The sequence below is a fragment of the Equus quagga genome, chromosome 5 (genome assembly GCF_021613505.1).
Source record: "Equus quagga isolate Etosha38 chromosome 5, UCLA_HA_Equagga_1.0, whole genome shotgun sequence".
NCBI lineage: Eukaryota > Metazoa > Chordata > Mammalia > Perissodactyla > Equidae > Equus > Equus quagga.
In genome coordinates, this window is record NC_060271.1 from 67,205,640 (window position 1) to 67,230,299 (window position 24,660).

General features: G+C 46.4%; 2 protein-coding genes across 2 annotated transcripts; one reads left to right on the forward strand and one right to left on the reverse strand.

Annotated features, from left to right (window-relative positions):
* The first annotated feature begins 295 nt into the window (after window positions 1-295).
* Window positions 296-10,924, forward strand: GGCX (gamma-glutamyl carboxylase). The gene is made up of 15 exons (XM_046662103.1): window positions 296-436; window positions 835-1,005; window positions 2,147-2,305; window positions 2,634-2,799; window positions 4,448-4,526; window positions 4,995-5,101; window positions 5,983-6,146; window positions 6,497-6,762; window positions 6,901-7,032; window positions 7,408-7,559; window positions 8,003-8,172; window positions 8,358-8,488; window positions 8,785-8,932; window positions 9,091-9,286; window positions 9,725-10,924. Exons 1-15 carry the CDS (start codon window positions 394-396, stop codon window positions 9,909-9,911), a joined length of 2,271 nt encoding a protein of 756 aa, XP_046518059.1. The 5' UTR covers window positions 296-393; the 3' UTR covers window positions 9,912-10,924.
* A 2,859-nt stretch (window positions 10,925-13,783) lies between these two features.
* Window positions 13,784-20,866, reverse strand: MAT2A (methionine adenosyltransferase 2A). The gene is made up of 9 exons (XM_046661225.1): window positions 20,661-20,866; window positions 18,512-18,589; window positions 18,288-18,410; window positions 17,441-17,553; window positions 17,211-17,354; window positions 16,796-17,014; window positions 16,389-16,571; window positions 16,106-16,239; window positions 13,784-15,431 (listed from the first exon to the last, which is right to left on the reverse strand). Exons 1-9 carry the CDS (start codon window positions 20,749-20,751, stop codon window positions 15,329-15,331), a joined length of 1,188 nt encoding a protein of 395 aa, XP_046517181.1. The 5' UTR covers window positions 20,752-20,866; the 3' UTR covers window positions 13,784-15,328.
* Window positions 20,867-24,660: the final 3,794 nt, after the last annotated feature.

Sequence of the window (24,660 nt, forward strand, 5' to 3'; positions counted from 1 at the left end):
ACGCAACAACCTGCAGAAGCCTCATGGGAAGTGGGGGGAACTCCGAGTCTGCTCAGGGTTGAAAGCGCGGAGGGGCCGCGGGAGGCTTCTGGAACGAGACCGGTCCCGCGGCGGAAGACGGGGCGTGCAGGAATTGCCGCAGCCTCACCATCACCAGGTAAGGCGATCCCTTTCTTCGCGCCTGCGCCGCCCCGCCCCGTCTCCTCGCTCCGCCCCTTGCCGCCAAGCAGGGAACCCGGCGCCGCCGGCCAGGGCCCGTCACGACAGTCCTGGCGCTTCCCGGCAGGCCGTCTGGCTGCTGATGTGTCGGGGAGGCGGGGATTAGGGGAGGGGCTTCTCGCCACGCCCTCTGCTCGGAAGGGGCTGCTGCGGCCGACCTACCTAGGTAGAGCCATGGCGGAGCCTTCCCTGTCCGCGCGGGCCTCGCCGGACTCAGGTAGGCTCAGAGCCCCACCCTGTGGCGGACAGAGAGGGGTGCTGGTCTCCGAGGGGCGGGGCAGGAGGACTGCCATGTGGGACTTGCGGAAGGGGGCCTCGGTTGGGAAGGGACTTGTAGAGAGAGATTGCCGTCTGCGGCTTCGGGGTGATGATGACATTCGGGGGCTCTTTGCGGTGAGGGGGCTGTGGTCTAGGGGGGTTCTGGGGCATTGGGCGATCCTGGAGAAGGGGCTGCCCTGCAGGGATGTTTCTGATCAGAGATCAGTGGGAGAACCCAGGTAGGCAGAAGCCCGGGGGCTGCTGGGGCTGTGATTTCTGCTGTTTGGGCAGGAGCCTGTTTTTAAGCACCTGCACCCCAACGCGCTCATGCACACTTTTTCCATTTATTGCTTGCAGATAAAGCACAGAAAGACAAGGCTGGACAGACCTCAGGGCCCAGTCAGGGCAGCCGAATGGGGAAACTCTTGGGTTTTGAGTGGACAGATGTGTCCAGCTGGGGGAGGCTGGTGACCCTGCTGAATCGACCAATGGATCCTGCAAGTCTGGCTGTCTTCCGTTTTCTCTTTGGTAAGTCCAGTTTCTGGGAGGGGCCAGTGTGGTTGGGGGTGGGAGAATGATAGTCGTCCCTTGTCCATTTCTTGGTTACTTAGTGGACTTACCCTTTTCCTCAGAGCTGAAGATATTGATATCCTGGAAGAGGTCTTTGTGGAGTTAAGGATCAAACCCAGCTTTGTCTCCTCTGATTAGGGTTTGGAGGCCAGAGATGCTTTGATCTGAGGCTCTAGGAAACAGAGGGGCAGAGGAACAGGGACCCATTTTGCTTGTGGAGTGAAGTTGCCCAGGAACTATGCTAAAGACTAGACTCCAGAGAAATAGCAGAGGTGACAGGGCAGACGTTTTGACTGTGACTCCCTAATGTGGAGCTTCCTAACTCAGAGGCCACAGCATGTGTGCTTGGAATGGGTTGCAGACGTGCTGAGATATTAATCCCCTTAGCCCAGTGGTTCTCAACTAGGGGCGATTTTGCTACCCCAGGGACACTTGGCAATGTCTGTAGACATTTTTATTTGTCACAACCTAGGGGGAAGGGGAATAGGTGGCTACTGGCGTCTATGTAGGAGGCAAGAATGTTGCTAAATGACCTGTGATACGCAGGATAGCCCCTACCTGCAAATAATTAACCAGCCCAAAATGGGGATGGTCCTGAGGTTGAAAAACCCTGCCTTGACTGGAGCTGGCTTCCTGACCTGAGTGGCCCCTTCTGTTTACCTCAGAGTGTTAGCCAAATACTGCTGTTTTCTCGCTGTGCCCGGAAAAGGTCACGAAGCACCACCTAGAGCACTTTCTGTATCCCAGTAGGACAGACCTTTATAAATATAACTATCAAAACCTGAACAACTTTCATAGCATTTTGTTCACTTCTCTCATTTAACCCTCTCTGTAACCTTGTAAAATATTATGAGCCCCATTTCACAAGTGAAGAATTGGCTCAGTGTGAGGTGCAGTGGCTGTCTGAGACCACACAACTGGCCTAATACGTAGCATAGAGTAGGCACTCAGTAATTATTGTTAAATGAATGAATAAATGGCAGAGCCACAATCAGGAGAGAAGTCTGACCCTGGAGCTGGGTGCGCTCGACTGTATTCCAGTGTATTCCACTGCTTCCTTTGCTGAGCCTAATTGCCCCCTCCTCCACTGCCTTCTTAGGGCTGTTGATGGTGCTAGACATTCCCCAGGAGCGGGGGCTCAGCTCCCTGGACCGAAAATACCTGGATGGGCTGGAGGTGTGCCGCTTCCCCTTGCTGGATGTCCTGCAGCCACTGCCACTTGACTGGATGTATCTTGTCTATACCGTCATGTTTCTGGGTGAGGGAAACTGTGGGATAGATGGGAGTATTGATTGGCCTGCCTAAAACACAGAAATACAAAGCATGTTGATGAATGACCAAGGTCTTGGGTTCCTTATTTCATTTCTGCTGTGACTCATAATTTCATCTTGCTGACCTGTGTATCATCTGAACTGTGACCCCATAACTCTTTTTAAAAATATTAAAATAACATTTAATTTTCATTTAGTTTTACCTCACTATGGAATGTCTGATGATTTTTCTTAATACCACCCACAGCCTGTCCCAAGGGAGCTGGGCCTGTGGTGACCCTTTGACCTCCTAATCCTCTCCTCCACAAATCCCAGGGGCACTGGGCATGATGCTGGGGATGTGCTACCGGATAAGCTGTGTGTTATTCCTGCTGCCATATTGGTATGTGTTTCTCCTGGACAAGACATCGTGGAACAACCACTCCTATCTGTATGGTTTGTTGGCCTTTCAGCTGACATTCATGGATGCAAACCACTATTGGTGAGTCTAGGGGAAAAGATTGGGGGGGTTGGCTGGGTCAGGATGGTTACCAGTGATAGGGGCCCAGTGAAGTCCTAGAATTTGCCCCAGCAAGCATATTTTCAGCCATTCTTTGCAAAGGTTGGTTACAAGGTCACACTTTCATTTGGATGGATTTGGGAGGGGGAAGGGTCAGCGAGGTTGGGGCACTTGGGATGACAAAAAGCAAAATGGCTCCATTCCCACCCCTTCACTCTTTCCATATTTCCCCAGGTGCCTTGATCTATCCACTTCCTGTAATCCTCTTAGAGAGAAGAAGAGAAGACTAAAGCCAGACATAGCTGTTTTCAGATACTTCAAGGGTGGTCATGTGGAAGAGGGAGCAGACTTTCTCTGTGTGAGCGCAGAGGGGCAGAGTTAGAGCCCAGAGTAAAAGTTGCTGTGAGGCAAAGCCATGTCTGAAGGAGAGGGCCCAGCAGGGCAGCTCAGCAGTGCTGTCCTGGGAGGAGGCAACCCTCCCCCACCTCTCATTTAGGTGACCATCTTTCAGCGCAGGTGGAGAAGGGATTTGGAGACAGGGTGGCAGGGCAGATGACCTTTAAGGATTCTTCCCAGTATGAAGTGAAAAGCAAATATGACATGTCAGTAAGATGGGTAAAGGAAAAAAAGATCTCAAACATTGAATTCATTAGTGATTTATCAGTCATTAAGTTTCATTCATTAGTACACAGATACCCCTTTTGTAAACCTGTCAATTCATTCAGAATAGCCAGCTCTGATCATGTAGAATTAAGAGGCAGTTTTGACAGAAGATCCCTGAAAAGTTTCATTTGTATGACTTTTTACACAATTTGAAAAAAATACCTAGCACTTACTGAGGGCTTTCCACATGCCGGGCACTATACTAAACGCTTAATTTTTCCTCATTACAACCCCATGAGGCCCGTAGTGCTATTCCCGTTTACAGATGAAGAAACTGAGGCTTAGAGAAGGAAAGGATTTGCCTAAGGTCAGATAGCAGGTAAGAGGCACAAGTGAGAATCCAGGTCTCCTTCACTGCAGACTCCAGGGCTCTTGACAATAAGTGTAAGCTACCCCTTTCCCAGAGACTCTGCTCATTCATTGTCTTCTTGAAAACCTGCTTTCCTTCTGCTTCCCCACAATACATCTAGTTTTAGTAGCCTGGGTTTATCAGTTCTCTCCCAAGGTAAACTGTTAGCAGGTACGGTCTGCCACTAGATCCTGGCATCCAGGTCTGTGAAATGTCAGTTTGTCTTGGATATTGATTTGTTTTTTAATGAACTGTATATATTTACATATAGCTTTAGCTTTTCAAACACTCCTTCAAATTCATTCTTTTTCAAATTCAGTTATATTCTAGCATTGTAGTCTTTTTCGTGATTTGTTCCATTAGAACAAACTAACTTGCTAACTAACTAATAGTAAATGCTGAACTTTTTGTTGTTATAACTCACTAGTTATATTTCTGTTACGACTTAATCACTGTTATAATTTGTTCATTTAATTCTAAAGGGCCTTAGGAAAGCCCAGAGGACCAGAGAGGATATGGGAGATGTCCTGGGATAGGTAGATTATTATATTTTAAAAGAAAGGTGGAAATGTGGCTGCACTAAGGAACTCTCCTCATTGCTTACTTTCCTTGGCCTAGGTCTGTGGACGGCATGCTGAATGCCCGTAAGCGGAATGCCCATGTGCCCCTTTGGAACTACACTGTGCTACGTGGCCAGGTACAAGATTTTAGGAAAGAGGGAGGTGTTCTTCAATAGCCATTGTCAGCATGACCATCCCATTGCCAGGCTGCACTCTACTCTGCCTCCTTGGGTCTTTTCATTTTTCCCTTTGGCTGGAAAGCTACGCTTGCTTTTCTGTTGTTTCTAATCCTCTAATCTCTGGGTTCTCTCACCTTGTCAAGGAAAGAATAGAGCTTTGTCCCTGCTAGAGTAGAATCCTCATGAGGGAAAGAATAACATCTGTGCTTCATGACTTTCCCTGGTGCCTAATGCTGTGCCTAGCATGGGTAGGATGCCAACAAATACTTGTTGGATGAATGAATATCAGAGATGAGTGAATAGAAGACTGGATCTAATCTTCCTTGGGCCCTGAACTGAGATCAGAACTTATTTAATTTTTGACTGTCTCTGGAAAACAAGGTTCTTTTTTTGTTTGAACATTCATTTTGCATTTTGTGTTTGCAGATCTTCATTGTTTACTTCATTGCCGGGGTGAAAAAGCTGGATGCAGACTGGGTTGAAGGCTATTCCATGGAATACCTGTCCCGGCACTGGCTCTTCAGTCCCTTCAAGTGAGTGGCTGTCAGGGCAGAGGCCTTGTTGAGGCACAGGTACCAAGTGGGTGACTCGCCTCTCTCAGGTCTGCAGTGATGGCTGCTGTTCCTACTTTGCCTGAATTTGCCACATGCTTTCCTCTGTCCGCTCATTTTCCTACTCAGCAGAAGGCAGAGTTGATGATAGCAAAATATCTAGGCCTAGTTGCTCCTGGGAGACTTATGATATGGGTGGGAACTAAGGGAAGAGAAATGAAAAGAGGAAAAGAAAGAAGCCAAACTAGGTGACTTGGTGAATGAGTCAGTGCCCCAGCAGTTGTCATGGGGGCTTGCCTATGTCCTTAGGTTGCCACCTCAGCCTCTTGCCAGAATTCTTCAATCAGTGTACCAAGAAGATGGACAGTGTCCCTGCCCTGACAAAGCCATTGTTACCAACTCTTTACCAAAAAGAGGCTTGCCTCTCTGATTTCTCTCTTCCTCCCATTTCTTCTTTCCTCTTCTTTTACCGTGTTGTTTTTCCTCTTCGCTGTTATTTCCCCGTTCCTAAAGGTTGACTTCATTATTATGTTAGTCACGCATTCATGTCTTAAAGTTTTTTTTCCTTTGTAACCTGCATGAAGAGCCTGCCCTGCACAGCACACACACTTCTCCATCAAATTTTGCCCTAGGAGATCTGCCCTTACTGCATAGCATATCTTGGAAAACGTTGGCCACCTAAAGTGTGTGGAAATGAAAGGGGTTGGAAAACTCTATTCCCATAGGGTGTCTTTGTGCAGAGTTCTTCTGCCCACCTGCTGGGGTACATGCTTTGGCAAGGACAGGGTAGCAGAGGTACGTTTGCTGTGAATGCTGGGTTCTCTAGTGGACAGGTGCTTGACCTTTGTCCCTGGTGTCTGCAGACTAGTGTTGTCCGAAGAGATGACTAGTCTAGTAGTGGTGCACTGGTGCGGCCTGCTACTGGACCTCTCAGCTGGTTTCCTGCTCTTCTTTGATGCCTCAAGATCCATTGGCCTCCTCTTCGTGTCCTACTTCCACTGCATGAATTCCCAGCTTTTCAGCATTGGTCAGTACCTATAGTCTGGTAGGTAACAGGAAACCACAGGCTTCCAGGGAGGGACTAGCCAGAGGCATTGTTTAGGAGTGTGAGATGGTGATGGGAACGGGCTGAAGTGAGCCAGATGCGGTCACTGTGAAATGGAAAGAAACGGGGAGGAGAGGACTGGGGCTTCCGGGCTCAGCTACTATGTTGTGCAGTAAGGAATCTCTGGGAAGTAAGTATCCTCTCATTGAGAACTTCTTTGCTCGTAAGTGGAATACCTAGAAGAGGCTTCCTAAGGGAAGAGAGTTGAGGGGATTACCCATGTTCCCCCCAACCAAACTCCTGAAATGCTTATTTTCTTCCTGCTTTCCTAGGTATGTTCTCCTACGTCATGCTGGCCAGCAGCCCTCTCTTCTGCCACCCTGAGTGGCCTCGGAAGCTAGTATCCTACTGCCCTAGAAGGCTGCAAGAACTGCTGCCCCCCAAGGCCGCCCCTCAGCCCAGCACTTCCTGCATGTATAAGAGGAGCCGGGCCAAAGGTGGCCAGAAGCCAGGGCTGCGCCATCAGCTTGGTACTGCCTTCACCCTGCTCTACCTCCTGGAGCAGCTCTTCCTGCCCTATTCCCATTTCCTCACCCAGGTGTGTATGGGCTGGGGCTTAGCTTGGAAGGTGGCAGAGGTGACAGCAGTAGGGAAAGAATGGGACTGGTTTTGTAGCCCTTCCTCACTAGAGGATGTGAGAACCATTGAGCTGATTCCCTCTGCCCTGCCTTCTCAGGGCTATAATAACTGGACAAACGGGCTATACGGCTATTCCTGGGACATGATGGTACACTCCCGCTCCCACCAGCACGTGAAGATCACCTACCGTGATGGCCGCACCGGCGAGCTGGGCTACCTTAACCCTGGGGTGAGACATCTGATGCTGACAATTCACTGTTCTTCAGGGGCCCCTTGAGCTTTAGGGTCTGGTTTGGTCTTAAACACAATCAGAAAATAAAACAATTTTGGGCCCACTCTGCCCTTTCTCAGGAGCCAGGTTGAACCTTCTTTTATGTGGGTTGAAAAAGGGCAGTGTCATTTATTTCCTTGAACTGAGATTAGATTTAGGAAAGGTAAGTACCACTTGCCCAGCATTGAAAGATTCTTCCCCAAAGACAAATTCAGGGTTTTTTTCCTGGTCAAAATGGGCAGCAGGCAGGGATCTCTCTGTGCCATTGGCAGTGCATGAACTGTCTGGGAGGTGATAATGAGGAAGTGGGACTAATGTGGGGGTTTGGGGCAGGTATTCACACAGAGCCGGCGATGGAAGGATCACGCAGACATGCTGAAGCAATATGCCACTTGCCTGAGCCACCTGCTTCCCAAGTACAATGTCACTGAGCCCCAGATCTACTTTGATATTTGGGTCTCCATCAATGACCGCTTCCAGCAGAGGTGGGCAAGGGGAGCAGAGTTGGGGGAAAAATGAAGTCCAGCTCCTTTTGCCAAGATGAATAGCCCATGCTCCCCAGTGTTGTCTTGCTTGAAAGGCTCTCCTTCTCTGGTGCATGTCCCTGTTGACCTGGTTGTGGGCAAAGCTGATTACTTCCAGCAGGGGGCACCATCATCCAGAAGGAAAGGTAACTGACTTGTTCTTTTAGAAACTATTAACACCGTTCTCCTCAGGTGGCCACTAACCCCCATTCTTCCCAATGCTCCAGAATCTCTTTCCCCTCCTCTTTCTGCCCCAGACTGGCAATAACATGTTGACATAGGCCATTTCTTCTATCAGGAAACCCTGTTCCCTCTATCTGGAAACGGTGATGAAAGGAACAGAACCAGAAGTTCTGGTGGGTGGGTGGTTGTGGCCTCCTTAGAACATGGTTTTCTTTCCTAAGGATTTTTGACCCTCGTGTGGACATTGTGCAGGCCACCTGGTCTCCCTTCCAGCGTACACCTTGGCTACAGCCACTGTTGATGGACCTGTCTCCCTGGAGGGCCAAATTACAGGAAATCAAGAGCAGCCTGGACAACCACACGGAGGTGGTCTTCATTGCGGATTTCCCTGGTATGGAGCAAAGCAAGGGGAGGCTTTGCATGTGGTAGAGGGAGGAGGGGGCATTCCTGGTGGGAGGAATGTTTTTGAAACCTGAAGGGTGGTAGTGGTGACCATATGATGTCTCTGTTCTGGCTGGGAGTGAGTTCACTCTACCATGGGTGGGGATGGATGGGGAACTTTGTTGCCTCTGGCAGGGCTGCACCTGGAGAATTTTGTGAGTGAAGACCTTGGCAACACTAGCATCCAGCTGCTGCAGGGGGAGGTGACTGTGGAGCTGCTGGCAGAACAGAAGAACCAGACTCTTCAGGAGGGAGAAAAAATGCAGGTATTTTGTTGGCATTAACAATGACAGAAAAGTTTCAATAAGTGGAGTTAATTTATTATAGACTCAAAATACTTTACTATAGGAGTGATGTAGTGGGAGCTCAAAAAGCAAGGGCCCTGGGGCTGTGAATAACCTCATCCAGGATTCTAGGGATGAGTTCTTTTGGACTCCAAAACCCGATGAGAAGAAAGATGCCTGGAGGCGAGGGCGGGGGAGGGGGGTGTAGTGTAAGGAGCCCATAGGCTGGCTAGGGAAAGGCTAGAGAGTGAAATCGTCCATTTCTTCCTGCTTGTCAGTTGCCTGCTGGTGAGTACCATAAGGTGTATACGATATCACCCAGTCCCTCTTGCTACATGTACGTCTATGTCAATACTACCGAGCTTGCACTGGAGAAAGACCTGGCATATCTGCAAGAATTAAAGGAGAAGGTGGAGAATGGAAGTGGTGAGTACCTGAAGATTGGGGCTGACAGGGAGTGGGGGTTGTGAATGAGGTCTAGCCGTTAAAGAATGACCTTGAAGTCTCTAGCTGGTGAAAGGGGGATCTGAGAGAGAGAATTCTCTCTCTCTCAGTGATTCCTCTTTTTGCCATCTTCTCGGCAGAAACAGGACCTCTACCTCCAGAGCTGCAACCTCTGCTGGAAGGGGAAGTAAAAGGGGGCCCTGAGCCAACCCCTCTGGTTCAGACCTTCCTTAGACGCCAGCAAAGGCTCCAGGAGATTGAACGCCGGCGAAATACCCCTTTTCATGAGCGATTCTTCCGCTTCTTGCTGCGAAAGCTCTATATCTTTCGCCGCAGGTAAGTTTTCCCCACAATACTTGTCATTGCCGTCAGATGTTTGTAATCTGGGTAACTTTTCTCTGGTGAGGGTAACAGTAGGGACTCTCTCCCAGGAAAGGACATTCTAGCACTAAATCCCTCTTTTTCGCTCTTTGTTCTCTTCCCCCTGATTTAATGGAAGAGTAAATGATCTCTGTCTGATGGCCTGCTGTCTTGTTCTGCCTCAGCTTATCTTCCACCTCCCTGTAGGTTATTCCTACCCGACCCCGGAATCCTCTTCCAGGCTCTATAAGGAGTAGGGTGCCCTTCCAGTTGGGATGTAGGGGTCACTGGGAGGAGATTTTCATTTATGCCTGGGTGAGAGGAGGTAGGACCATGTGGGCCCAAAGGGCTTAGGCAGGAATTCCAATGTTGAAACAGGAGTATGGACTGCATGGCCTTTTCCCTCTTTTTCAGCTTCCTGATGACTTGTATTTCACTTCGAAATCTGGCATTAGGCCGTCCTTCCCTGGAGCAGCTGGCCCAAGAGGTGACTTACGCAAACTTGCGACCCTTTGAGCCAGTTGGAGAGTCGAGTCCTCCAGACACAGATTCTTCAAATCCTCCTGAAACAAATGCTGACCCTGTCCACTCAGAGCTCTGAGGGGGCCAGACGTTGGATACAGATATGGGAGCAGCCAGTGACAAGACCATTACCTACACAGCGGAAGTTTATTTGAAAATATTTCAGATATTTTTTACATTTTTCTTCCTTCTCCATAGCTATTTTAAATTCAGAGATGATAGCTTAGAGGAGCCAAGTAAGTAAAGCAAGGATAATAATTTATCAAGCCAAGGTTGAGGGGCTAAGAAGGGGTTAAAAGCAATGTGAAAATGTCCTTCTAGGATAAAGGGGTAAGAGTCAGGTTTAAAGTGACTGGCTCCTTGGGGAAAGAAATTTAATGTACCATGATGAAAATACTAGCTGACTCTTCTCAAGTGCTTGCTGTGTGCCAGGCACTGTGAAGCACTGTGCCTACATTATTACATTTAGTCCTTAATAGCCATTGTGGCCCCATTTTACAGTTGGAGAAAGTGAGACTGAGAGGTAATGTGACTTGCTCAAAGACATACACCTAGTAAGGGACGGATTGATGGTTTGAACCACAAGTCCATTTGATTTAAGGTCCTAAATACCCTGCCTCTTGTAATTTTCAGTATCACCAACAATAATTCTGAAATAATGTAGCTTAAAACTCGTCTTCGTAATTATGATTAGGATAGTGATCAGGGTCTAAACGCAGAGTAATTTTCTCACTACAGCTCTAGTTCCTTCTTTGTTCCTAATATCTATACAACCAGTAAGTTTTTCACCAGCAGTTATGCAAGTAGTTAGAATAGCACAAAGTTAAACTAATAAGGGAATTTAGATGATTGGTAGTAGCATTTCTCTAAAAATAAGCTTAGTATATTTAGCATTATCATAGCCTTCAGTAAGCAGAACGTGAAGTAAGAATTAACCAAACTTGGTGAGGGTTTAGGGAATGTTTATAGTCACTTTGTACGTTTGGATGAACAAGGGTGATTCAGGAAGCTTCTCAATTCCGTGAAAATTCAAAGGCCTGGCACTGGGCTAGGAAGTGAGAATGCATAGAGTAATAAAAATAAATAAAAGGCCCCTGCTCGGGTCTCGTGGCAGAGACTGGCAGTAAATTGGCAGTCCCACCAACTTTGATAAAAGATTGCATCTCTATTTTCAGGCCTCTCTTCCCATGCCCCACCCCAGCCCCTTGGACAGTGGTCTCAGGATTCTTTCCGAGGCAGCTGCCTTTTCACTGTACACACTTTGGATGATTATGTCCACTCCATGGTTCTCAGTGATCCTGCTTAGATTTCTTTCCTATGCCCTAGACCTCTATCAGCCAGCCCTGGTGGTCTAATGGTTAAAATTTGGGGCTCTCACCACTGTGGCCTGGGGTTCATTTCCCAGTCAGGGAACCACACCACCTATCTGTTGGTTGTCATACTGTGGTGGCTGAGTGTTGCTGTGATGCTGAAAGCTATGCTGCTAATATTTCAAATACCGGCAGGGTCATCCATGGTGGATATTTTTCAGTGGAGCTTCCAGAGTCAGACAGACTAGAAAGAAGGACCTGGCCATCCACTTCCAAAAAAAATGGCCATGAAAACCCATATTGCACTAGAAGGCAAGAGGATGGCACAAAAAGACCGGGCAGGCTTCTACTCTGCTCTACACAGGGTTGCTAGGAGGTGGAATTGTCTTGACAGTATTAACAAGACCTATGTACCTAACCAGTCCCACCTGGATATCCCAGAGCTTTCAAACTGTCCTAAAAAGAACTTACATTCATCCCCAGTCCACTTGCTTCATTAATGAATGCCACTGTATTTTTTTGACCAAGTCATTTGTGAGTCATCAGCCATCTCTGGTACCTCTGTGTTCTTTCAGCCTTTATCTTGGAATCTAGTTAGGGATAGACCAGAGCAGGGCTACCATGTGGTTGTGCACCTTGGGCCTGAATAAGGGCGCCACAGAGGCCAAGTAGGGTCTGACAGTTAAGTCCCTCTAATTCATACAAGGCACTGTATGGGTGAAACATTGGTTTTTGACCCTTTTGCATCTCTCTCAGTGACACTGTGTGCTTTGCCAGTAAATTAAGCTATCTTCTGTTCCCCTCATCCCTTCTTCCCTAATATAGGCAAGGATGCTGCTTTCTCCAAACTGTTAGTGTACCTACCACCTCTCTGACTCATTTTTCCCAGTGGAAATATTGGGGTGGGGTGGAGAGAAAAATGGGCCTAAAACTGATTTAAAAAAAAGCTGTTCAATGGAGATCTTGGTTATTCAGGTTTCAGGAGGAATCAGGCCCTGTGCAACTACAGCTGTCCTAGGACTGGGTTATCACCTTCCTTTTTAGTATCCTTTCTACCCCCAGCATTTGGATATCGTCTGACTGATGTCACCCCCTTTGAAACTTTGTAGGATGGCTGGTACAAATTTTTCAACCTAAACATGAAATATTTGACATTGCTTTACATAACACTCACACTTCATGCTTGTTCAACTATTTGTAATGACCTTCACCCCATTTTATGTCTTTGCTTCTACTCTCTCTAGGCTGGTTAATGCTCCTCCACTTTCTTATCTTTAGGATTCTTTTCCCCCAGGGGCAGAGAACAAGCACCTGCAAAGTGAGTCATTAGTGTGCAAATCCCTTGAGGGCAAGGATTTTCCTAGTAAATATTGAACCCAAACTTAAGGCAGTTACTTTGGTGCTACCACCAGCCTACAGGGACCTACTCATCATTTCCCTTATTTGGTCAACCTGGTTGTGTTCAGCCGGTAATGCGTTATCTAAGCTTTTCGAAATTCGCAAAGTTGAGATTCTCAACTTTGAGTAGGTTAGAGTTGGATACTCCTAAATTAGACTTAAATCTTACCATCCCTATGATTTCTCAATTTTTAGACCTCCAGGTAAATGGGTACAAGCAAGCATTCCTCGAGTCTCACATTTGCAGCAGGCACACAGTAGAGTTGAACCACCTGACTTCATACATGCTGGTAAAAACATGTGCCAAGTGGCTCCAGCCTATACTTTAGCTCCTAGGCTTGAGAAAGGATAGTTGGAGTTGTTTGAGCCTTCTATACAAACTTCCACAAATTTTTTGAGGAAGATTAGCCCTGAGCTAATTACTGCCAGTCCTCTTTTTGCTGAGGAAGACTGACGCTGAGCTAACATCCGTGCCCATCTTCCTCTACTTTATACGTGGGATGCCTACCACAGCATGGCCTTTGCCACACAGTGCCATGTCTGCACCCGGGATCTGAACCGGCAAACCCCAGGCTGCCAAGAAGTGCAACGTGCAAAATTAACCACTGTGCCACCTGGCCGGCCCCCAAACTTCCACAAACTTTGAGTAAGCCTTTGGAAAGTTGTATCTTTGCTGTTAATTTTAAGTTCCATTTTAGTTCATTCATTCTATCTTTTTAGATTGGAAGCTGGTCTCTGTTTCAAAACACTTTCAAACTGTAATGTGTACTGAGCATGTAACTTGTAGCCTGTAACATTTATATAAAGGGATTAATACTTAAGGTACATTAAATAAACCCATTTTTCCACGTTAGTCAAAAAGATGAAAAGTTAATGTTTTAAGAACTGAACATTACTACTCTCTCCACATTATACTCAGTGGTTTTTATGCCTTTAATGGTTTTGAGCCCTTAGACAATTTAAAACACTACTGGTGGTACAAGAGTGACTGCTGCAACAAGGAGACATGAATTTTGGCCATTGCATTGGCCAAAAAAGGCAATGCGAGACAGAGGTCAAATCATTAACTTTCTTCTTAGTGCTAAGGATAGGCTTTACAAACCTACTAAATGCCAGCAGTCAGGGTCTAAGGATTGAAGCGATTTCCCTGAATCATGGGTAGGACTGCAATTTTTCAGGGTTAAAGAGTATGCTCTCAGATCATATTCATAACCAAGACACTTTTAAAGAATAAAGGACACAGTTAAGGTAGAACCTAGCATTTTATTTAGATCTTCATTAAACTGTTGGAATTGAGAACCAGACATACGTAATAAACCTCCAAAAATAGATCCTGAAAGGCACTTTCTGCTTAGGGCAAGCAGTCATGGAATAAGCATGTAAACAAGCTGGCTTCTCTGTACCACACCAGCCAAGTCAGCTTTCTCCATGGCCAGCCGCACCAGCTCTGCCCTCCCTTCTGTTAACACCAGCCAGACCCCCCGTAGGTCTAACCCAAGGTTTTTCTGTAGGACACCTTGGCCTACCTGGGAATGCTGGAAACATGTTATTAAAGGAATCATGGTGTTGAGGAAAAAAAAAAAAAAAAAAAAAAAGAAGAAAAAAAAACTTTTAAAAGCTGCCATCTGAGGTGATGGCTTCTCTGTACTTACGCCATACCCCAGAATACAATAAATAAGCAATTAGAAAATGTTCAAGTATGAAGGGATTTCCTCCTCCCCGCCAAAAGCACTGCTCTCTGAAGGAAGCTGGTTTCTCTGTAGCTACACCAGCTGTTCAGAAAGCTCATTGGACCTGGTTTTGAAAATAAAACAAAGTTAAAACCCTAGGAGGAGTTATTGTGCAGTGTGGAATACTCAGTCTTTCTTATAAAGAAAAAAAAAGTTATCTGGTACCAAAGTGTGCAACCTACAGACCCTCAGGTACTGCCCTGTGACTTCTCTGTATAACATCACAAGGGTGCCAAGTGCCTGTTATCTAGAGCTAGGAGTTGGTGGTTTGGCTAGTGCTGAACCCATGCATAGAATTGGTTTACTAAATAAAAACCTTATTACGTACGTCCTCCAAAAGACAGCTGAAAAGTGGAGAGATTTTGATTTGGTGCTGTTTTAAGAGATGGCAATTAAGAGCATAAGCACCAGGGAGATGGTTTAATGGTAACTGCCTTTTTTTTTTCTTTTTAATGTCAGGCTAGAGCTCCAGCTGGAACTTGCGTTACATGCAAGAATGATTGGATAGGGAACACTCCCTGACAAAGAGCTACATAATTAGAAATGGATCAAGTTATAGGGAGGATAAGGGAAGGCTTCACATTCATAATAGAGCTCAAGACATTACAAATTCATGCTGACAGGGCTGTGGCATTGCCAGACAGAGGCTATAATGGAACTACAAGTACTTTACGTGCACATTACAAGGACATTTTTCAGCATTTGGTTGGGAAGTCAATGCAATTAGGATTTTAGAGGGTTGGGTGATAGGGCACAAAGGTTCAATTTCAAAGCATTATTTACTACAGTGTTGTTGGTTTGTTTCTAGGCAGTTACATGGATCACCTATGCTCACTAAATTCATTATAATGGTGAACAAAACACCTAGGGACAGAATAGCAAGCCCAACTTACAGTCCCCCACACAAGCTAAAATTCATGTCATTGACTAGAGTGACTGCAACTGATTGGGAGCTGAAAGAGGACAGGAAAATTTAGGAAGAAGGGCCCTTTCCCTCAGAGCTTGAAGGCTTCTCTGTAGCCTACGCCAACAAGTCTGGGGAAAAAAGGCTAACACTTTCAATATTTAAGCTTTTTGGGCACTTCCCATGGGAAGCTGTCCCTACCAAAGTGGCCATAGGCTGCAGTCCTCTGATAAATTGGCTTCTTCAGATCCAGATCCCTGGAATATACAAGTCCGTAACTTAATATGTAGCATTCAATTTAAATAAAGCAAAACAATCAGCAAGACTCATTTTCAAGAGTTCTGGCAAATGAGTTCAGTTCTCTGGGGTATGCTAGGAAAAAAGTTTGTGGCAAAAAATAATTTGTTACTTCCCTGGTGTCCAAACTCCTTGCACAGTCCTTATTAGTAACTATAGTTCTTGTTTTTCCGTCCCTGGCTCAACAAATATGAAAACTTGTCATTATTCTGAGAAATTTCAAGTATCAAAAGCTCATCTGAGATCATGGCATACTTACCCAGGTCCCATGCCCACACCCTAACACGGTTATTTTCTCTGTTACCAGCCTTGGACATTCCATTTATCTGTACTAATTTCTGTTAAGTAAACATCCTTAGGTAACATGAGCACAAAGCCCAATATCAGATGTGGACTTTCTAAAGTCGTTAGTCTAAGCCATGGAGCACTATAATTTTACGTTTTTCTTAATTTAAGCCTTTACACTGCAGGAAATTTAAAGGATAACATCGACACCTTCTAGAAATTCAACTTCCCCACTGGATGAGTCTTTCTTCACACCTTCACCTTCTCAGATTTGAATATATCTCAAATATATATACACGCACCCACACCCTCATCATTTTTCACTAGCAACAGGCTTTACCATCTTTACCTGACAATGACCCCAGGGCGGAGGTCAAAATTCTTCTTCACAATCTCTAATAGCTCTCTCTCACTCTTCTGAGAGGTGCCATAATGGAAAATGGAGATAGACAATGGATGAGAAACTCCAATAGCATAAGAGACCTAAAAGGATTCAAATGTCATAAGAGTCAGTGATCAAAAGACACACACACGTGTGTAATACAGTGGTATAAAAAAAAAGTAGATAACTACACTAAATGCCCTCCCATTTACATGCCTTTTAATCACTCTGGTTATATAAAAGTATATACCTGCACAAGAACCCTTCTGCACAGACCTCCTTTAACAAGGGATTTTGCCACCCAACGAGCAGCATAAGCAGCTGAACGGTCCACCTTGGTATAATCCTTTCCTGAAAAGGCACCTCCTCCATGAGCTCCCCAACCGCCATAAGTATCCACAATGATTTTCCGGCCAGTCAAACCAGCATCGCCCTGAAATTACAGGATTTTAGTCACTTTATGCCTAATCCTTTCAAATATGTAGTTCTAGATCACGTTTGTTAAATGTCTATTCTGTATCACTCAGCAAATATCCTCAGGAGATTCACATGTAGGCTTCAGAAAACCTAGAAAAAAGGTGAAAGTAGCCAAATTTCTGCAAGTAACCATCACAGAAGATGCAAAAAATAACCTCAATTGACACCATAAGGCCTTACCTGAGGCCCACCAATAACAAATCTGCCACTTGGCTGTAGATGATAGATTGTATCCTCATCAAGATATTTTGCAGGTACAACGGCTTTGATGACTTTCTCCTTTAGGGCATCCCTCATCTCATCGATACAAACTTCTTCATCATGCTGAACAGATATAACAATTGTGTGGACTCTGATAGGAAGCACAGCACCTCGATCCTGCATATATTGCACAGTCACCTTGAAGGCAACACAGATCCATCAGTACAGTTAGTCTACTGAACAACAGCTCTGTTCTTGGTTCTTTACTCTAAGTTACAATATAACGAAAGACAAATGCTATTCATTCTTTTTTTAGTTAGCTTTATTTAAACAACTTTACTGATGTTCTGTGCCAATGTAACATGTGTAATCTAGCTTTATGATCATCACTTACTTGAGTTTTAGAATCTGGGCATAACCAAGGCAAAGTGCCATTGCGGCGCAGTTCAGCCAGTTTGGCATTGAGCTTATGTGCTAACACAATGGTTAAAGGCATACATTCCTCTGTTTCATCAGTGGCATAACCAAACATCAAACCCTAAAAAAGGAAAGGTCACCAATGTGATCAACTGAAGCATCAGAATTTAGTCTTAGAAGAGATGCAAATAGCGTCTACTAAGATACCTGGTCTCCTGCACCAATGTCTTCCTCATTTCGGTCAAGATGAACACCTTGAGCAATATCTGGTGACTGTTGCTCCAAGGCTACTAGCACATTACAAGTCTTGTAGTCAAACCCTATAAATAAAACAATGTGCCTTGTTAAAAAAAAAAACACACAAGAAAAAGGCCACACGGTCAGCCCCATGGCTAAGTGGTTAAGTTCACATGTTCCACTTCAACAGCCTGGGGTTTGCTGGTTTGGATCCTAGGCGTGGACCTACACACTGCTCGTCAGGCCATGCTGTGGCAGCACCCCACAGAGAAGAACTAGAATGACTTACAACTAGGATACCCAACTATGTACTTGGACTTTGGGGAGGGGGAAAAAACAGGCCACAGGAATGCCTTCCATTTGCAACAATTATCTGGAATTCTAAACACCACTAAAGAAATAAAATACAACTACAGCTTAGTACTTTTAAAGAACGGAACAGGGGGCTGGCCCAGTGGCTGAGTGGTTGAGTTCATGCACTCCACTGCAGGCAGCCCAGTGTTTCGTTGGTTCGAATCCTGGGCGCGGATATGGCACTGCTCATCGAGCCACGCTGGGGCGGCGTCCCACATGCCACAGCTAGAAGGACCCACAACGAAGAATATACAGCTGTGTACCAGGGGGCTTTGGGGAGAAACAGGAAAAAATAAAATCTTAAAAAAAAAAAAACGGAATAGGACTGGAACAAAAGGATAGGGAAACTACACAACTGGAGTTAAAGATTAGCAGTAACAATGTAGAAGACAGAGCTAGAGAGGGTTGAAGAGAACATCTGAAAAAAGGAGGAGCTTAGAAAATCCAACTCATTAAAACACACCTTTGGAAGAATCATCATATCCAATGTGTTTTATGGTTTCACGAACCACTTTCTGGTAGTCAACAGCAGCTCTGGACGTAATTTCCCCAGCAAGAAGGATCATTCCAGTTTTAGCAACAGTTTCTAATAAGAGAGAGATTTACACTCAAATGTCACTTTTATAAAGTAGTTTTCATGATGTTACCTTTTCATCAGTTGACAAGCAAGCTGTATTCTGAACCTACCACAAGCCACTTTGGCATCAGGGTCCTGTTGAAGGTGGGCATCAAGGACAGCATCACTGATCTGGTCACAAATCTTATCTGGAAAAAAAAATTCTTGGCTCAATTTCTTTAACTTACTGTTACTCTAACACCAATTTAACTATTTTCAAGCGTACAATTCAGTGGCATTCCAAGTATGGAGAGCTTAACTGCTGTCTAATTAAAGCACTGCTTTACCAGAAGCCATTTGCCTGAAGAATAAATGCTGTATACAGTACTACATGTTACTTGAAAACTTGACACCATGGTCTTAATATAGCTGTACCACCAAACTCACCAATTCTATCTGCTAGAACTCCCCGCATGTTTAATATATTTTAACTCATTATGATATGCACTTTACACCTTACAAAGACTTCAGTCCCATCTCTCAAGTCTTTCAGACATTTTGAAAAATTAAGTTCCCAGGCAAAACAATTTCCACTGTTAAACAGAACAGCGACATAATTGAGATCAAGTGAAAGTAGAAATAAAGTGGTTCATTTCCAAATCTAGAAGTAAAGCAAGGAAACATTTAGCTTTACAGTATTTCCAAAGACAGTAACACGTTTATTCCAAAAATTTAAAGTATGCATTACAAATCCAACCACCAGAAGAGTAAAGTGTTTGTCTTGTTATCAATTTCTCCCTGATCCTAAAGAACACCAATTAGGGCAACGAGAAATAATGTCAATTAAAGAGTTAAACAATGAAAGCAAGAATACCTTACGAACAAAAGGAATAAAAGAGGAATCATTTGATTTTGTTTTAAGACTAGCCTAGGAACAGGAGCTGAATGAACAGACTGGGATATGCCCAAAATGCATTCTGAATCCTTGTTGATTTTCTCATCACTATATTGTCGTCTATTAAAAATTGGGAGAGGAACAGAAATAACCCCCCAAATGTCACTTTCCTGAATTTTCTATAACCATCCAAAACAAAGCAAAATATGTTGCAGTCAAGTCAGAAGCTCAAGACAGTCTACAAACTGTTATAAAAGCTTGTGACTTAAATGATTAAAAAGGTGGGTCAAACACGTGTGATGCTCTCAACATTGGGGGGGGGAACCCAGTCGAACCAAAAAAAAAAACCCACACCACAGCAGAATACCTCTAGGTTGCTTGTGGGATTTCATCACAGGCACGGTAGACTTACTAGAGAGAAATGGATGCTTCACCCATCAGACTAGATAGCTATGTCATGGTGGTCATCCTAAGAAAGGGCAGAGGCAGTCTAGCAAAATCGTGATCTTCACTAGGTGACGTCTGCAGGCTGAGATTCAAAGTTCCTTGAAATAGCTTCTCCCGTTCACGTGTAAATCGATCCCCATAATGGCGGACCAGTGGACAAAGCCCGGAGGAGGAACGGTGAAGGCAAACCTTGCCTAACGGTAAGCCCCAGCCTTTAAAAGGAAACCCAACGCAACGGCGGCTTACACTTAATTCATGCTTCCTAGCCTTCTCCCGCATGGCCCAAATAAGGTAGGCCTTCTCCGACGCGCGCTATATTTAGTTGGAGGCTGTCACCTTGAAGACGGGGCCACAGACCGCCTAAGGGCACGTCCGTATTCCGCAGCGTGTAGTAACGACCCACGCCAAGGAATTAATGGAAACCCAGGCGGCCCGAGGCGCGGGCCCCGCGCCGCAGACCCGTGCGCTCCCGGGCCCGCCGGCTCCCCCGCGCCCGGCCTCCACATGCGGCAAGCACGTGGTTGCGGCCGCAATGCGGGGCGCGCGCTCCCGACGGCCGGCCGCGAGCACGCGGGGCGGGTCGCCCACTCGAGGGTTTCCAGCCGGCAGGGCGGAGAGGAGGAAACAGTGCCCTCCCCGGGTAGAGCACTGGCTGCCGCAGCCCCCGCCCTTCTCATTTCTGGAATCTTCCGCATGCCGAGGCGCGCGGCCGGATGGGAGGGGACGAGAGGAGAAGGCGGGGGTAGCGGCGGCCACGCGCTCGGCACCGGCGGCGCCACGAGGAAGGCGCGCAGCCGCCGCTCTTCCCACCGCCCGCCGGGCGAGGGCAACCAGCGGGATGTGATGGGCACCGCCGCTCGCAGGTCCCGGCCGGCCGGCCAGCCCCAGCGCGGCCCGACGCCCCGCCCCACGCGTCGCTCCAGGCCCCGTCACCTCACCTGGGTGGCCTTCCCCCACAGACTCTGAGGTGAAGAGGAACGTGCCCTCCTCGATGAATCCCTCGTGGAAGCCGTTGAGCTGCCCGTTCATGGTGGTGTTGGTGACAGTGGCGGGGAGCGAAAGCGGCGCTGAAGAGAGAAGCGAGCGGCGAGGAGACGACGTCCTATTCAGCTCGGGCGGGCGGCGCGGAGCGAACGAGGCGGCGGGCTCTGCGGCCCAGCATTTATATACAGCGCCAGCGCGCGCCCGGCTCGGGCCCCGCCCCTCGGCGCCGCGCGCCAATGCGCCATTCGCGCGAGCGGAGAGGGCGGTGCTTTGAGGGGAGCGCGGGCTGAACCACTCTGGCAGGCAGGGGGAGGGAGCGGAGGTAACGCGCCCCTCCTGCGAATATGTAGCTATCTCAAGCAGTTAGAACAAGGGGTAAGTGGAAACGCAAGGATACTGGGTCGTGGTACCCTTCTGTGCTGAAGGTGGAGGGAAAGCGACAAGGGTTTTGTGGGCCTCCCCCCCTGTGCTGTGACATGGCACCTCCTTTCCGACCGTTGGCCAGGTTATCTGGCCGCGAGATCGCGTCCCCCAGCGGCGGTGGCGGGAATCGGCGAGGGTTTTGTCCTCTGACTCTTCCCGAGGGTCTTTCCGGCCGCCCCGCCTTTAGATGCTCGGGTGACGGGGAGCCAGTGGCCTTCAGCCATGTGAAAGTGGCCATCTTGGCTGGTCAGCGTCCGATTGTTCGCACGGCTGTATTCATCCCCGCGCTGCGCGCTGCTGGCGGCTGGAAGTCCTGAGGGGGGCCGCCTGGTTGCTAGCAATGTCTTGGTTCATGCCTCTGTGGTGAAAATGGCCGCAGAGCAAGATAAGGAGAGTTCTGTCATCCGTTTAAACGACAGCTGTCCTCCTTTCACCCCCAGCGCTAACGTTTGTGAGAGAGGCCCTTCTCCCTTGCTGACACCGCAGTGGAGGCCGCGCTCCGGCTCCTTCAGCTCCGGCCTTTTCTCCGTCCAAGAAAGGAGGCCGCTCGCAAGGCTGACCTTGCACTTGCTGACTTTCCCATGTCTTTGAGGAAAAACCAAAAATGGTTGTTTAGAGTGTCATTTTCATCTTCTGTTCAAGAGACTGTTGAATGTTTTTCTTCGGAGGGGGGGAACCCTATTTAGCCCTTGGATGTGATTAAGCAGATCTCTTGACAGGGTGAAATGGTCTGTTTCATGAAGCTTTCCCTTTAACATGTCCACTTGCGTTTGTCTCAGTTTTGCCCATTAAAGGAATTATACGGAGAGAAGGAAAAAGAACAAAACTTGAGCCAAGAAGGAGTAGGGAGTCAGGAACCGATTTCATGGAGTCCCCGCGTGGAAGGAGCCCACACGTGGAAAGGAGGGCGGGGGTCACTTCCTCTCGTACTGAGGCTGCGACTCGGTGCAGGTCTGGCAGGGGCTGCTGCTGTCCCGGAGGCCCCGAGCGCATTAACATCGGGTTTAATGATGTTAGTAGGGAACGCCTGCTCTTAGGATAGGATGCACCGTGCCCTGGGGAGATGAATGCGACCCCTTGTAGCAGCCTTCAGCTGCCTCTCGCTCACAGAATTAGGTAGATTCTGAACAAGAGTCCTCTCCGCGGTCTGCGGGAGGAATGGTTGGAGTCTGCCAATTAGGAAGCAATGGAAGCACTTGAGCTGTGCTAGGGGCTTTGACAAAGAAGGTAAAGAAAGGGCTCATCTCTAGACTTCATGACGGCATTCATGGTCACTCCGAGCAGGCAGCTAGAAAAGGTTAGATCACAAAAGAGACAATATATGTTATTTTTATTTATTGGTGTTTGTTTCAAACTAACTTAATGGAAAAATAACTGTATAAGACTAGTTCATAATTTTTTGTGTGTTTTAGTGGATTTCACCTTTTTTTTTTTAAGCAGAATGCCAGTTTACTAACTCACAATGACTAATAAAATTGCCAACTGGAACAAATTGCGTGTGTAGGCTGGTCAGTGCATTATCTCCCAGCAGAAAACTCTATATGGGAAGCCAGAATATAATTAGAAGGTTATTTGATTAATATGGAGTCAGAACAAGGGGATTAGTTAAATTCAACGATTAGCTCTTTAAACCCTGATACCCCTATGCTACCAACTCCACAGTGACGCTGTTCCTGCCAAGGAGATTAGAATCAGCTGTTCATACTTGCTTACCTACTTCTCTTTCTTGCCCAGAGTACGTGTAATGCAGTAGTTAAGAGTAAGGGTTTTGGAGTCAAACCTCTGCCACTTATTAACAGTTTTGAGCAAACAACTTAACCTGTCTACACTTCAGTGTCTTCAGTCTGTAAAACTGGGATAATAACAGTACTATCATAAGATTGCTTCAAGGATTAAATGAAATCGTCCAAGTAAAGTCTTTAGCACAGTATCTAGCACATAATGGCTATTTTTTTTAATGTTAGCTGGAACAAATAACCCTTCAGTGGCTTCCACTTGCTGTTAGGGTAAAGACTAAAATCCCTACACACCCTTAAAGGCCTGCGTGTGATTTGGCTGCTACGTCTTCAACCTCATCTTGTGCCACTTTCTCCTTTCTGTCTTCTACTTTGGATTTCTTTTAATTAGTAACAGTTAAATTTATTGATTGATTAGTATCAAAACAAAGCAGGACACATTTTCATTGATTGTATATTTTTCTCATTGTCTTTTCCTCCCACAAATATTTATGAGTACCTCGTCAGGGCTGGTGCTCTGACAGTCCTGGTCTCTGCCCACCTGGAGCTCTAAATGGGGGAGATGCCTGACTAACTCCTCCTCATCCCTCCCACCCCAGCTCAGCTGCCGCTTCCTGGATGAAACCTCTACCTACACAGACTTCTCACAAGGTCCTGGGTTTTCCTATGTGGCACTAAGTGCTGTTTGAAATTACAGATGTGATGATTATTCGATGAATGTCTCAACTCCCAATTAGGTTTGTAAGCTCCGTGAGAATGAGAAGGTGGTCTGTTTTGTTCACGCTTTGTTGCTGACTGCCTGACACACAGAAGGCGCTTAAGAATGTTTGAGGAGAGGGAGAGAGAAGACAGGGAGAAAGAGAAGGAGACAAAAGGAAAAATGAATAAATATAAGGGATGGCAGAAGGAAGTGGGGAAATGAGAAACCCTGGGGATCATGTAAAATAATGCAGAGAGCTACTGCTTTGTTTTAGTCACAAGCATAATCAATAAATTTGAGAGCTCTTTACTAACAGGGAAGCTCATTGCCATCCTGTTCTGAGAGGAATGAGATTTCTGATTCCACATATTAGTGCCTTAGGGGTAAAATAAACCAGGAGAAGTTATTGGTTTATTTCATGTTTAACATTAATGAGCTTTGTTGAATGTGAAATCTAAAGCACATAGAAAAAGTCTAATCACTGCCTAAAGGCTCCAGATTTCTCAACCCAGAGAATGTTAATGTGGCAGTAGTCCTACGAAAGGGGCAAGGTTGGGCTTAGATAAACTGGGTTTGTGACTCAGGCAGCAAGTATAACTCCAGGTCTTATCAGTCTGCCACTCAAGGAGAGAGTTCCAGTTAAGTAAGAAAAAGTATTTGCAGTGCAAGAAGCTGTTGATTTGGCAAGAGAAAAGAGGAAGATGATACTAGGTATTATCAAAGAGCAATAGGGAAGATGTGGAGATGTTGAGAAGAAAGCTGCTAGGCTGTGAGTCTTGAGTACCTTCTACGTCATGACAGGCCAAGAAGAAAGAAATCTAGGCCAGATATCTCCAAAATTGTGCCAGTCCTTTAGGGCCAAAGCTCAGACATCTCAGATGGCCTCAGAAGCAAGCTAACTCTAGTGGGATCTGAAAGAAGTAGTATGTGAACCCCTCATTTTTAGGCTTCTTGTAATTTGTTTTCATTTCTCTGGTTTTTTTCTACTGATACTTAAGTCTTTTGACAATCTCGAAGTAGTGAGGGATGGAAGAATGCATAGGGTACAATGAAGAAGATACTGAAGGAGACAATAGTATAATGATGACAATATCT

Coding starts and splice junctions, on each gene's coding strand:
- MAT2A (XM_046661225.1), bottom strand. CDS start 20,751: ATGAACGGGCAGCTCAACGGCTTCCACGAGGGATTCATCGAGGAGGGC. Junction 17,015..17,210: donor GCCCAGATTCTAAAACTCAA/GTAAGTGATGAT, acceptor GTTGCCTTCAAG/GTGACTGTGCAATATATGCA. Junction 16,572..16,795: donor TTGTTATTGGTGGGCCTCAG/GTAAGGCCTTAT, acceptor CTGTAATTTCAG/GGCGATGCTGGTTTGACTGG.
- GGCX (XM_046662103.1), top strand. CDS start 394: ATGGCGGAGCCTTCCCTGTCCGCGCGGGCCTCGCCGGACTCAG. Junction 2,800..4,447: donor ATGGATGCAAACCACTATTG/GTGAGTCTAGGG, acceptor TCCTTGGCCTAG/GTCTGTGGACGGCATGCTGA. Junction 8,489..8,784: donor AGGAGGGAGAAAAAATGCAG/GTATTTTGTTGG, acceptor CCTGCTTGTCAG/TTGCCTGCTGGTGAGTACCA.